The 12168-nt window shown below is 35.3% G+C and overlaps 1 protein-coding gene across 1 annotated transcript; it reads right to left on the minus strand.

Moving 5' to 3' along the window:
- Positions 1-327: 327 nt before the first annotated feature.
- LOC133300682 (E3 ubiquitin-protein ligase MBR2) lies at positions 328-5703 on the minus strand. The gene is made up of 6 exons (XM_061500253.1): positions 5509-5703; positions 2170-3877; positions 1721-1771; positions 1119-1217; positions 898-1041; positions 328-772 (listed from the first exon to the last, which is right to left on the minus strand). The coding sequence occupies exons 2-6, from the start codon at positions 3856-3858 to the stop codon at positions 641-643; spliced, it is 2115 nt and encodes a 704-aa protein (XP_061356237.1). The 5' UTR covers positions 3859-3877; positions 5509-5703; the 3' UTR covers positions 328-640.
- Positions 5704-12168: the final 6465 nt, after the last annotated feature.

A 12168-nucleotide genomic window follows, 5' to 3' on the forward strand; every position in this document is an offset into this window, starting at 1 on the left:
CTTTATTTTGCAAAAATGTGACACGTGTCACAAAATAATTGGCGAACATAATTCCCTACCAGTCGTGGCAAATTACTAATTCGCTACCAATAGTAACGAATTACGTCTAAAAAGTACTCTTCACGTGACATTTAAGTAAAAAAAATTACCAAAAAATGACACTTTGATCGATGTTCCTATATATATATTGCCTGAACCACGTTGGAAAGCAGTGTGCTCAACTTTGGTATTCTTTTGAGTGCTAGTTGAAACTGGCATTAAGTGAAACTAGGTGAATCAAACAGAAACAGAACAAGACTATCTTCTTTGCATGTTGTAAGCAACCGCGGTAATCGAAATAATCTTCCCGAAGCCACCGGTCTTTAATATGTAATGAAATTTAACAAAGTTCAAGTGCTTGTAGCATCATAAACGACATGTAAATTGTCCATTACGACAGTATAAACGAAACTCTACTATTGTTCACCCACCAATGTTTGTTGTTCTCTTCTTCTTTTTTTCTTTTTTTTGGGTATGTTTTTGTCACCAATCCTGACAGATGAGAGGTCCTGTTCTCTTTAAGAAAGAGGAAGTTCATCAAGCAAAACAAGTTATACAAGGAGCCAGCTAAATATCAAACTGACAGAAGAGGTTCTCCCCATCATGTAGCTAAGGCCGTTGTTTTGCAAATGGGGCACATGTTCTTCTGTATTAGCCACTGCTTGATGCAGTTACTGTGGAACTCATGCCCACAATCTAGTGAACCAACATTCTCTCCATCAGCATATTCCTCCTGCCATCATCGGAGAACAAGAAAAATGAAGTAAGTATCAAGCTCATAAGAAGTTAGAAGCGCCATTATATCTGTTTTCATGTCCCCTTTTTACTTTTACTAGCTGAGACAGCCATGACTCGTACCTGACAGATACAGCAAGGTTCCAGATTTGTAGTAGACTCTGCCATGACAGACACATAAATTTGCTGTTTCAACAACTTATTAATGATATCCTCACTCAATCCAGTGCTCACGTCTCCTATACGTTCCTCCAATGCCAACAATTCCTGCAATCCCAGTCCAAGTCAGAAGAAATAAAAGAGAGCAACATTGCTGATGGATGGGAATACCATATATATTTTACCTCATAAGACATGTTGTCAACATCAAGGCGCATTTCTCTATGCCTGTCATGCATTTCAGCCATGCCATGATATAGGAAAGGGTCAAAGACCATATAATCCTGAAATTTTACAAGTGTCAAAGGAAAAGGTTAAGTTAGCATTCTCAATAGTCGAGTATTGAGATGTCCACTAGAACATTGCCTGATGAAGCTAACAGGCTTGTCGTGCTTGCTTCAAAAGCAAATATTTCTATTGCAACTTAAATATATACATGAACAAACATGCCAATTTGAAGAGAATCGTGAACAAAAAAAGGTAAATTTTTATCTAAAAAATATATAAACACCGAAGATGTAACCAGCTTTTTTGGTTAAACTTTCCCTTCACCTGTCATTCAATTAATGGGGTCTAGTGGTGATAATTGCTCACATACTATTAACCCAATCCTAACGTGAGTATTTCACCCTTAGAAGAGTTTCTCCCCAAGATGAAGAAATAGGTACATTGAAACACCATCAAGTGACATCAACCAATGACAATATTCCTCCAATATTGATTTCACAACGCAATGTATGAATGTCATAAACTCTAAAGAAATATGTTTATACACTTAAGTTCGAACCTCAGCTCGTAAGTTCTCACCCCTCCGCATTGCAGTCAAGACTTGGCGAATCTGGCACAAAGAACAACTAGATAGTGAGACAAAGTAGAACTAACAGTGGCACCAAATTTAGCTAACTTCTTGATCAAATTTCACTTTATCAAGAATTCAAGATGCTGTTTAGTTGGCTGCTACAAATAAGCGATTTTGCAGATAAGGAAACTGCAAAATTATGAAAAGATGAGGCAGCACAAGGAAATTATATTACCATCATAAGTATTATCAAGCAATGGTATGAATTTGTGAAAATTTGTACTATTTATTCTCTGAAACATATTTCCCGTTGTCTAAATTCTGAATCCTGGCCATATGAATATATTTTTATACTAAAAGTACCATACCTGCATGGCGTAGCCTTCAAGTAATAGCACCACATATTTTGTAAAAAGGAAAACAAATAGTGATAATACCTCAGATATTAGTCGGCGTCTCCCCTCATTGTCAACAGCTAATGCTCGCAGTGAATGAGGAGAAGAGAAAACATCACTACCTCTTCTTTCCATCAACATTCTTAGATATGATTGATTGTTGCTAGAACCCTGAGTAAATGAAGGAGGACCAGAAGGAGATTGGGTAGAATGGCCATTATGAACACCAGATGCTGAGCTTAATGAAGGGAAAAGGGACCAAGGACTGAACTCTGACACTCTCTGAAGATGTTCTGTTGGGACTTCATGGTTAAAACTCCAGCTGGGATTAGGTAATGAGTGGACATTTGAACTGGATCCAATCCAGGATGTAGTAGGTACACCTCCAGAATTGCTCACATCACCAGAGGATGTATGCCAACCTGTAAGTTCATGACCTGAAGATGCAGGCACATTCATGGGGTGCTCAGTACTATCTCTCGGAAAGATTCCTAAATTAAATTCTTCCATGGTAATTGAAGATCTGGCCCCTCTAGGATTAGCAGCTCTATTCCAAGGAAAAGGATGCATGTGTAGGGCAGGTGACTGGTTCTGAGGAGCACCAGAGTTAGCAGCTGTTACTCCAGCTGTTAACCTCAATTCCAAAGCATCATTAAATGAGTGAGAGCCAGGTATTTGATGCAGAGAAGAATGATTATGATGCCTAGCACTCCCTGTTGATGGTAAATTGAGAGGTACAAGTTCCTGATGCTGTAGTTGGATTATTCTCCTTTCAAAATGTCTCTGAGGTCTTTCCACATTTTCCGCAACACTTATCAAAGGAAATGCATTCGAAGCTTCTTGTCTCACTTCATTTCTTGTATTCTGCTGTAATGGAGGACTATTAACAGGAATATCCTCAAGAGGTGTTGAATCACTTAAACTGCTAGAAGCATTAAGATCAACAGGAGCAGTAGGCCAGCAACCATTTTCAGATTGTACAAGAGAGATTGAGCTTCCTCCAGTACACAGTTGCCTCGAACTACCTTCAAGGGCTTTTCTCTTGCAGGAAGGACCCCAATTAACTAAAGAAGAACTTGAACTGGCACTATCTCCCAAAGCCATGTATCCAGAACTTTCAGATGGAGTTCCTAAATGATTATATGAAGCATTGCCAAATGATGTCTTCTCTATATCTAATCCATTAGAATTGTTATTAACACCACTACCAGCTTCTTTGCCCTTCCCACGATCAGCAGTGCTAGCAATGTGCCCCATATCCAGACTAATATTCTGGGTTATATGATTAGGGCTGGAACCGTGCAAAAGGGAAGGGTGAATTCTAGAGTGATTCCCATGTAAATTAGTATTTGAACTAACAGGAAAAATTCCATTATTCGGTTCAAATTGCCTTTCCTCAGGTCTTGGACCATCCTCAGCAGTAGCACTACATGAAGAAGAAAGCCCATGTTCTGGTTTCAGACCTTCATCATTGATTTGGTTGATCAGATTCAGTCTTGAACTAGGTTCACCAGAATTCCAGCCACTGAAGCTCTGAGCATTAGGACCAGTACCACGTAAACATGCAGTCTCACCAGAAGACCCTCTATAATCTGACAAACGGAAATCTACTGCATTTTGCACATGATTCAAGGAAGACTGACGATTCATATCAGTGCTACTAGAACCAGGCCCTTGCTTCATACTATCAATTGCTGGGAAGGACCCAATAGTCCTCCTTTGACCATGCATTAGAATCAAGCTATCCAACCTAAATTGATCAACAGAAAACTCATATTAGGTTCTCAAATCTCAAGCTATGAGCAAGCTGCGCAAAGAGTCCTATATATAACCTGCAGACGACACCTTTGACCATGATACTAAAGAGTATAGCATGCCTTGCCACAGACACAATCAGAATTTAGCTATTTAATAAATGCAATAAAATAAGGTGTCATATATAAACATAAGAGAGTAAAACAGTTCACCAAAAAGCCTAAAGCTGCTCCAGTAACACAAATCAGATAAAACTAGTCCAAAAAGCTCAAACATGTATTCTTCTTGGACCATTCATGTCTGATTCAGTGCTAAGGAGCACATTCATCATCAACAGGAGATCTAGACTGAAGAGAAACGAGAAAAGAAAGAAAACAAACTTTTCACAAGTAGCTTGTCACTAAGAAAACCCACTACTTCAATATTATGTTGAGTACTGAATATTTTCAAGACTATTTTATACCCCGCATACCAAGCAAGATGACTGTAATAAACTGGCATGTTCCTCACTGATGCATGCCTTGATACACTTAAATTAAATAAGATGTGATACTAGTAGCCACAGTGCTATGAAACTTATGGTAGAGGCAGAACAAAAATGTCAATTTCTTTTTGTTATATAGAAGCTACAAAGCACCTGGTGGGGGTGGGACAGGGCTGCTCTGAAATAATATCATACCAAAGTCTTAAAGACAGGTTGATTGAGCAACAAGTTCAGTGACAAAATGCCGTAGTTTAAATAATCTTACAGTAAGGACAGTAGCAGGAGCTTGGAAATTTGCTCAGTAAATGCACATATTAAGAGGATTAGTGATGAAATTATATCATGTATTTGTCAAAGAATCAATTGTTTCAAAAGTTTAAGCTCTTAGGAAATGGCCACATGCCACTTCTGAGAATTTTATTTAGTTACAAAGACAGGGTTGAAACAGTTTGGTTTAAAAGGCTTTGACATAATGCCAAGAACAAAATATCCCAAAAGATAGTCTTTATCAAAAATCTTTAGAAGTGTTAAGATGTTCAAGATGTCTCAATGCAAAGCTTTTACTCCACCCTCATTTCTCACCTATACCAAAGAGGCCAATAATGCATCACTCAAATGTCAGCATCCTAAGTACGAAAGCTAAAAGATACTACATGAACTTGATAGTAATCAGGTCAGAATAGACGAGGATAAAGATCACCCAGGTCATCAAAAGAGTGAAACAAATTAATACCTAATCCTACATTCCTAGGCTTTATAGACTACTATAGTGCCCAATCCAGCAGAGAAACTAAAATAGCCTAATCCAAACTAAAAGAATTAAAATTTATATTAAAATTAGAAGAAACGGAAGATGTGCCTTCGAATCGATTTAATAATTTCAAAAGGGTAGGGTGGAAAAAAAGAAGAAGCAAAATTGAGGTTAAAAACCTAATGGGTCTACGCGATCCTCCACCACCAGAACCGATTAAAGGGATGCAAGAACTTGCGAACGGAAAAACTCGAATTCATTCATCTTTCTAACCCAAAAAAAGAGAGGATTTTTATAAGCATAATCACGATGAACATAAGCATTATCGACGGAAATTGATGTTAAGATGAAAACAAGGAATAGAGGAGATTTGAAATGGAGAAATTTTTACCAGAAGCAGATCCCTGGATTCGAATGGGTGGGTAACGCAGAAGTTGAGGTTTGATTGGTAATCGTTAACTCTGACGATGGTGATGATTCTTCTTCCTCCTTCAATTAATTTTTTCTTTTCCTTTTTCTTTTATTAAATTATTATTGAAAGGGAGGAGAGGCAATGAGAAGACGACAAAGGATGAAAAAAAAAAAATTAATAATAATAATTTGAGGAAGAGAGAGAGAGAGACAGAGAGTGATTAGAGGACAGTGTACGTAGCACAGTAATCTATAATCTAATTTAAGATGTTCAGATAGAGGGGACCTATGGCCTTTGTGTTGGGTCTGAGACTACTGTGATCGTACACGTGGATTGGTTGGATGGCAGATGAAGCTACGTTAGTTCAATTATGTGCTCATAAAAATCGTTTTATTCTTCCAATTCAGAATATTCGATGTAATCCTTCTAATTATGAGGTCCGTAATTTAGAAGACCCAAGAAAAAAAATAGAAAAATAAAATAATATAAATAAAAAAAAAAAAAAATCTTGATTGAGAGGGGTGTATTGGATTGAGATTTCAAAAAAAATTTAATGGATTATTTTTGGAGAAAAAAATCTGTTGGTATTCGATTAGGATTTTAATGGATTGAAAAACAGTCACGCGGTATTCAATTAGGATTTTAAAGGATTATTTTAGAATTTGTCCAAATCCATTGGTATTCAATCAGGATATTAAACAATGGAATCAAAATCTCGTGGTAATCAAAAATCCGACGATTTTAATGGATTTTCTATTGGTGTAGATTTCGTGAGACTTTTTAGTGAAAAATATAAATAGGATGCCACTCTCACAATCTCATCCCAACCCCTATGATTTCTTGATATTCTTCTATTGCAGTGTTTCTTCTTCTCTTGGCAGGTTGACTGCTCGAAAATTGGGTTCCACCATGGGAGCTTCGTCAAAACTAAAAAAAAAGAGCATATTTTTTAGCGATTTTAATCACAAAATAACCTACAACAAATCAGCGAGATTTTAATATAATCTATCTCAAAAATAACATGTTTTTCAGCCATTTTTGAGAAATTTTGGAAGTTTAAAGAGTAATTTTTCAAGCTATTGGTCGCGGTTTTTCTTGGCATAAAAACGTGTGATTTTTGTATTAAAAACAACATAAAACAGTGGAAAAATAACAGGGAAACTAAAATCCCCAAACCAATTTTCGTTTTACATCAATGAAACAATATCAATTTAAAGAAAGATTGAAACTTTCATAATATGAACCCTATATTTCATAACAGAACGAAATTCCTTTACTATAGCAAACGATTTCAAACAATTTTGTGTCAATAGATAACTAAAAGCTTATTTATGAAAAGTCCCAGAGCAATTTAAGGTTTCAATGTATCGATTAAAAAAATTTGAGAAATTTTCTAAACTTTCATGTAATTAAACTCAAAATTTCAGATTCATATGGTTAGAAAATTTCAAAAACCCCAAAGTTTTCAAGATCAATTGCAAAAATTTCAAACGAAATTTTATCATGAACTTTAGGTTCTATATGCAAATTTAGAATTACTTTTATAATTAAAAAAATTGGGTCTTATAATCATATATGCATAGCTTAGATACCAAATGAAGAAGATAATTTTCGACTCATTAGATATGTGAAAAGCTATTGTTTAGTAATTTTGAATGTTTGTTAAAAATTATATTATGTTTTACTGATTGAGAAAATTATATTAGGTTTTACTTTTTTTTATTAATTTCATTGCATTTATTTGTTATTTTTTTATAGGGAAGATTATACTTACAACCTATTTTTGTTTACAATCTTTTACAATCATATCTTAATCGTTGATTTCCGTCAATCAATAGTTATTATTTTCGTAAATCAAATTTATTAATTAATATTTAATTTGCAATGAATGATAACCGATGATTGACGGAAATCAACGGTTAAGATATGGTTGTAAAATATTGTAAATAAAAATAGGTTGTAAGTATAACCTTTACCTTTTGTATTGACTCTTGTAATTTTGAATGTTTGTTAAAAATTCATATGATTTTTCAAAATCTTATATATTCATATTGTCCTTTCAAATCTTATAAATTCTATTAAAATCCTTTAAAATTCATTCTTACGAAATCTTGGTTGTAAAAGAAGTCTTTCAAAAAAGTCTTTAAAGTCTCTCCAATTCTAAAATGTCTTTTAAAATTTGTAGGATTTTTTATCTCAAAAAAGTCTTTTAAAATCCTAATCCAATACACCCCCCCCTAAATTTTTAATTTTCAGATATTATCATAAATTGAATGTAAAAATCATATTTCTGAAAATTGAGATTTCAGGACAAAAAAAAATTTCTCCTGTACCAAACGCCCCATAAGTGTTAAGCTAGCGGAATTCATCCAAAGAGTCAACGTGCTCTACACTCTTCTATTGATTATGAGTAGGGTTGGCAAAACGGGCCTACCCGGCTCAACCTGGTCCAACCCGCATATAACCCAAAAAAAAATGAGTTAGAAAATTCAACCCAATCCAACCCGAGCCGAGTTAGGGTGGCCTCAAAAATGACTCGTGAGTTGGCTCGTTTTTAGCCTATTTAAATGAATCTGTAGTATTAATGCACCAGCTATGCGACTTCCATCAGCTTAAACAATACAATTGTCTTACATAATAGTTTATAAAAAAAGCAAAATAGAAAGTTACAGAATGAGAAGTAAAAGCAAAAATGTTCTAGTTTCGAATCAGTGAAAATGGGTCTCCAAAGAGTCCTATAAGGTCCAGAATTTCAATTCTCACGAGTAAATCCTATTAATAAAAGATAAAATCCGTAGCTATGGACACTCTCCCATCCTACTATTGTTATGTAATTACTTTACACACACATTATCCTTTTGATAAAGTTATTATTCCCAATGCACAACGATCTTTTCATAGATGCACAAGAGAGTTTCTAGATTCAAAATTAACATACTAGTCTTTGACCAGATACCTGTGGCACAAGAACAGAACATTGGCACTATATCTGAGAAAGAATAAACTCCTACCCACAATCAATATTGTGAATACAAGAAGTAATAGCTACCAGCAACCGCCGCCGGCCAACCCAGTATTGGTGGAGCAACCTGTTAATGAGCCTAACCTAGGCGATGAACCAATATTTGACTACAACACGATTCGCATCAGCGATGCAATCTTGGATACCCGCCTTAACACCAACGTTGAACCCGCAAGTGCAACCCGGACTGGTATAGCTGCACCAATTGCGGACATTGGGTCCAGCAGCTACAATTTGTCTTATGGGGGATACAAGACGACCATCCAGTCTGCAACTGGAGAAACTCCGTTCAAGTTACTTATAGATGCGACGCAAAGATACCGATTTATATCATAAATGATCTGTGAATTAACTTGAAATTTAAAACCAAAAAGATAAAATAAAAACAAAGTATGCTAGAATTGACTATATAGAAAACGAGAAAAAAGATTTATGCAAAGAACTTGGAAAATTAAAGTAGTGTATTTTTTTATGTTTGTATTTTTAATAAGTGTATTTTTATTTCATTTCATGTTTTCAAATTTTTATTAAAAAATGATAAAAACAGAAAATATATAACTGTAAATAAAAATAGTAAATATACCAAATGCTTCCTTGAAAGTGCTGTGTGCAAAGTGTTACTGTGTTAATAGTTGTGTCCTTTGATGTTACACGTGCTTTATATATCTCTTAAACACTTACTTGCAATTTTAGAAATGAGCGTTACCCTTGTATTACATTATTTACACAAAGGAAATGGTCTCTTATGAAGTTGAATGTGAAACTTAGGTGAGTTCTTTAACTCATTAGTATCACATATAAAAGATGTGTAGACACTTTCTCATTTATAACAAAAATAATTAACTATTTATCTTAACCTTCTTACTCAATTTGGCCTTGGTGACTATTATTTGGCATCTGTTATATGACTACTCTATCCATTTTTCTTAGTTAAGCTCCTATAAAATTAAGTCATCAATTATGTTATTAAAATTTAACATTCAGTTTAATGCACTCTGAGAAATAGAAATGAAAAATCTAGAACTAATTTTTCATTAAAATTCATTCAGGAATTTTTTACTATAATTTTAAAGACTTACCAACACTTAACCGATAAGTTCTAGAAATAAGAACTCGTCTTCACTCTCACTTAGTGGAGGTGGGATTGCCTAACAACTTATTGACCTTGGTTGGACGAAAAGAGAGAAGAATCAGTGAAAATGGGCTTCAATGGATTGAAAACCCTTTTCATAATACTTTCGGGAAGCTAGGTGCCCTCTCCGAAAATAAGACAAGGAGGTTTTAGACGACCCCCCCCAAGCTATCACCATGTTTTATCAAGCTTTGAATTGGGACTCAGCCCCGACTCGACAAAAGTATATGGGTTATATGAATGTTATGTTGTAGGAAAATTATTAGGTTATGTTATAAAGACAATGATGATGGGTCTCACACTTTTTTTCCTTTTTTGGAAATAGCAATTGGTCCACCATCAATATTTATATAACATAATCTAACAACTTTCCTACAACATTATACTTTTTTTCCATATATATATATATATATATATATATATATATATATGTATGTATGTGTGTGAGAGAGAGAGAAACATATTTCTCAAGTCACTTAAGGTAATTTTATCTCTGTCCACTCCAAAACTACGTCATTTTGGGTGTTAGGAGAATTAATGAATGGTGTTTTGGTAAAATTCATATAATAAATAAGGGGAAAAAGTTTCTGATGTTACTTTAGATAACTTTATCTAATGTTCATCGAAACGACGTCGTTTTGGGGTTGAAAAATTAAAAAATTAGAGTGATAAAGACTATTATAACCCTGAAATAAATTAAAATTACAAAAATACCATGATTTCTGTCCCAAAATGACGTCGTTTCGATGAACATTAGATAAAGTTATCTAAAGTAACATCAGAAAAAACAAACCCAATAAATAAACAAACAAAAATATCAAAACACCCTTCATTAATTCTCCTAACACTCAAAACGACGTAGTTTTAGGGTGGCCGAAAATAAAGATATCTCATATGACTTGAGAAACGATAAAGTCATATATATAGGGAAAATATTTCTCTAGTCACTTGAGATAACTTTATTTTTTGCTAAGCAAAACTATGTCGTTTTGGCCTGAAAGTTAAAAATAATAATTTGTTTTCTAAAATTAAAAGTCTTCAACAACATCCTTCTTCGTCGAGAGAGCATTCTTCTCCATTATTGTTGGTGTTCTTGTTGGAATTAATGAATGAATTAATGTACAATGATCCATTGGTTATGAATAAGAAGTGGGTTAATAAAGAAAAGAGAAAAAGGGAAGATGAAGAGGTGTGTGAGTTTCAACAAGTCTCACATTGGACAATTAGTAGGAAATGGGAGAGTATATAAGCTCCCACTTCCCTCTCTTAGATTGGCCCTTGGGTCACTACATGTTTTATGTAGGGGGAGAGCTAGGTGAGCATTGGTTCACCACACACGCGCGCGCCGCCGCCGCCGTCCGTCCGGCCGGCTTGGATCGGTTCGGTTCGGTTCGGTTCATAGTGTGTAATAAAAAAAATAATTTTTTATTAAATTATTTTTTAATATTTTGTCCAAAAAATTTACCGTTGCTTCCCTCCAACCAAAAAATGTTTCTACCCGCCGGTTTTTGAGCAGTATTGAACCGAACCGGTTCTTTCCCTTCGTGAACCAGTCACCGGTTGTGTCTGCTCGCTGAACCGGTCACCGGTCGTATCTGTTCGTCGGAACAGTCACCAGTCGCACCCGTTCGCCGCCATCAGACACGGCGGTTCGCCGCCGGCGACTGTTCATCGTGACCGGTCAGTGTCTATAAATAGACACTGACACCTTCAGAAATCTATCCAGTTTTTTCTGCACTTAAACTCTGCCGGAATTTTTCTTCTTCCGGTTTTGCATACTGTTGTTCATCCTCCGGTGTGACTTCCTCTGGCATTTTGTTGTGTTCGTTTGGGCTGTTGATTGGTAGTGCCACCATTCTTCAGACGAAATCCGTTCTATCCTGGGAGACAAGTGTCCATCAACCTTAGGCATCAGTGAGGGGGCAAATTGTCTTAAGGAGACACGTTCTGTGGGCTCGGATTTAATTCCTCTGATACTGCATATATTCATCCTTTCATTCTGTCTGTTTCATCATTCTGCCACTGACAAGTAAGTCTGTTTTTAATATTTTTAATTACACAGTGATAATTCTGATCATCTACCTCCTCTGCTTTATACATGGGTTCAAATCTATTAGTGATATAATATCACCCACTGTCTTCACTAACAATCTTAAGACAGTTTGGTGTTTTTTGAACCTGTGATCAGTATTTATTTTTCGTTATATATATTGTTTCTGTTTTATTTATTGTGTGATAAATTAATCTGTGTGATTAATTTCGGATTCTGTTTGTGTAACAGAAATGGCTAATGTAAGTACTAGCAATGCCAATGTTACTGCCTCTGTTCCAATGCATGCTGACAAGCCTGAAAAACTGAATGGAACAAATTTCAAACGCTGGCAACAGAAGATGTTGTTCTATTTGACAACTCTGAGTCTAGACCGTTTCCTCAAGGAAGATGCTCCTAAACTGAAAGAGGGAGAAGAGTCTGACAAGGAAAAGG

Source organism: Gastrolobium bilobum, unplaced genomic scaffold (assembly GCF_033153095.1).
Source record: "Gastrolobium bilobum isolate Gb01-03AN ecotype WA unplaced genomic scaffold, APGP_CSIRO_Gbil_v1 utg19070, whole genome shotgun sequence".
In the NCBI taxonomy this organism is placed as follows: domain Eukaryota; kingdom Viridiplantae; phylum Streptophyta; class Magnoliopsida; order Fabales; family Fabaceae; genus Gastrolobium; species Gastrolobium bilobum.

What these genes read in the sequence shown, in the direction of transcription:
- LOC133300682 (XM_061500253.1), bottom strand. Translation starts at nt 3,858, where the DNA reads ATGCATGGTCAAAGGAGGACTATTGGGTCCTTCCCAGCAATTGATAGT. An exon ending in GACGCCGACTAATATCTGAG is followed by an intron (nt 1,772 to 2,169) that starts GTATTATCACTA and finishes TCTTTGTGCCAG; the next exon opens with ATTCGCCAAGTCTTGACTGC. An exon ending in TTGACAACATGTCTTATGAG is followed by an intron (nt 1,042 to 1,118) that starts GTAAAATATATA and finishes CTGGGATTGCAG; the next exon opens with GAATTGTTGGCATTGGAGGA.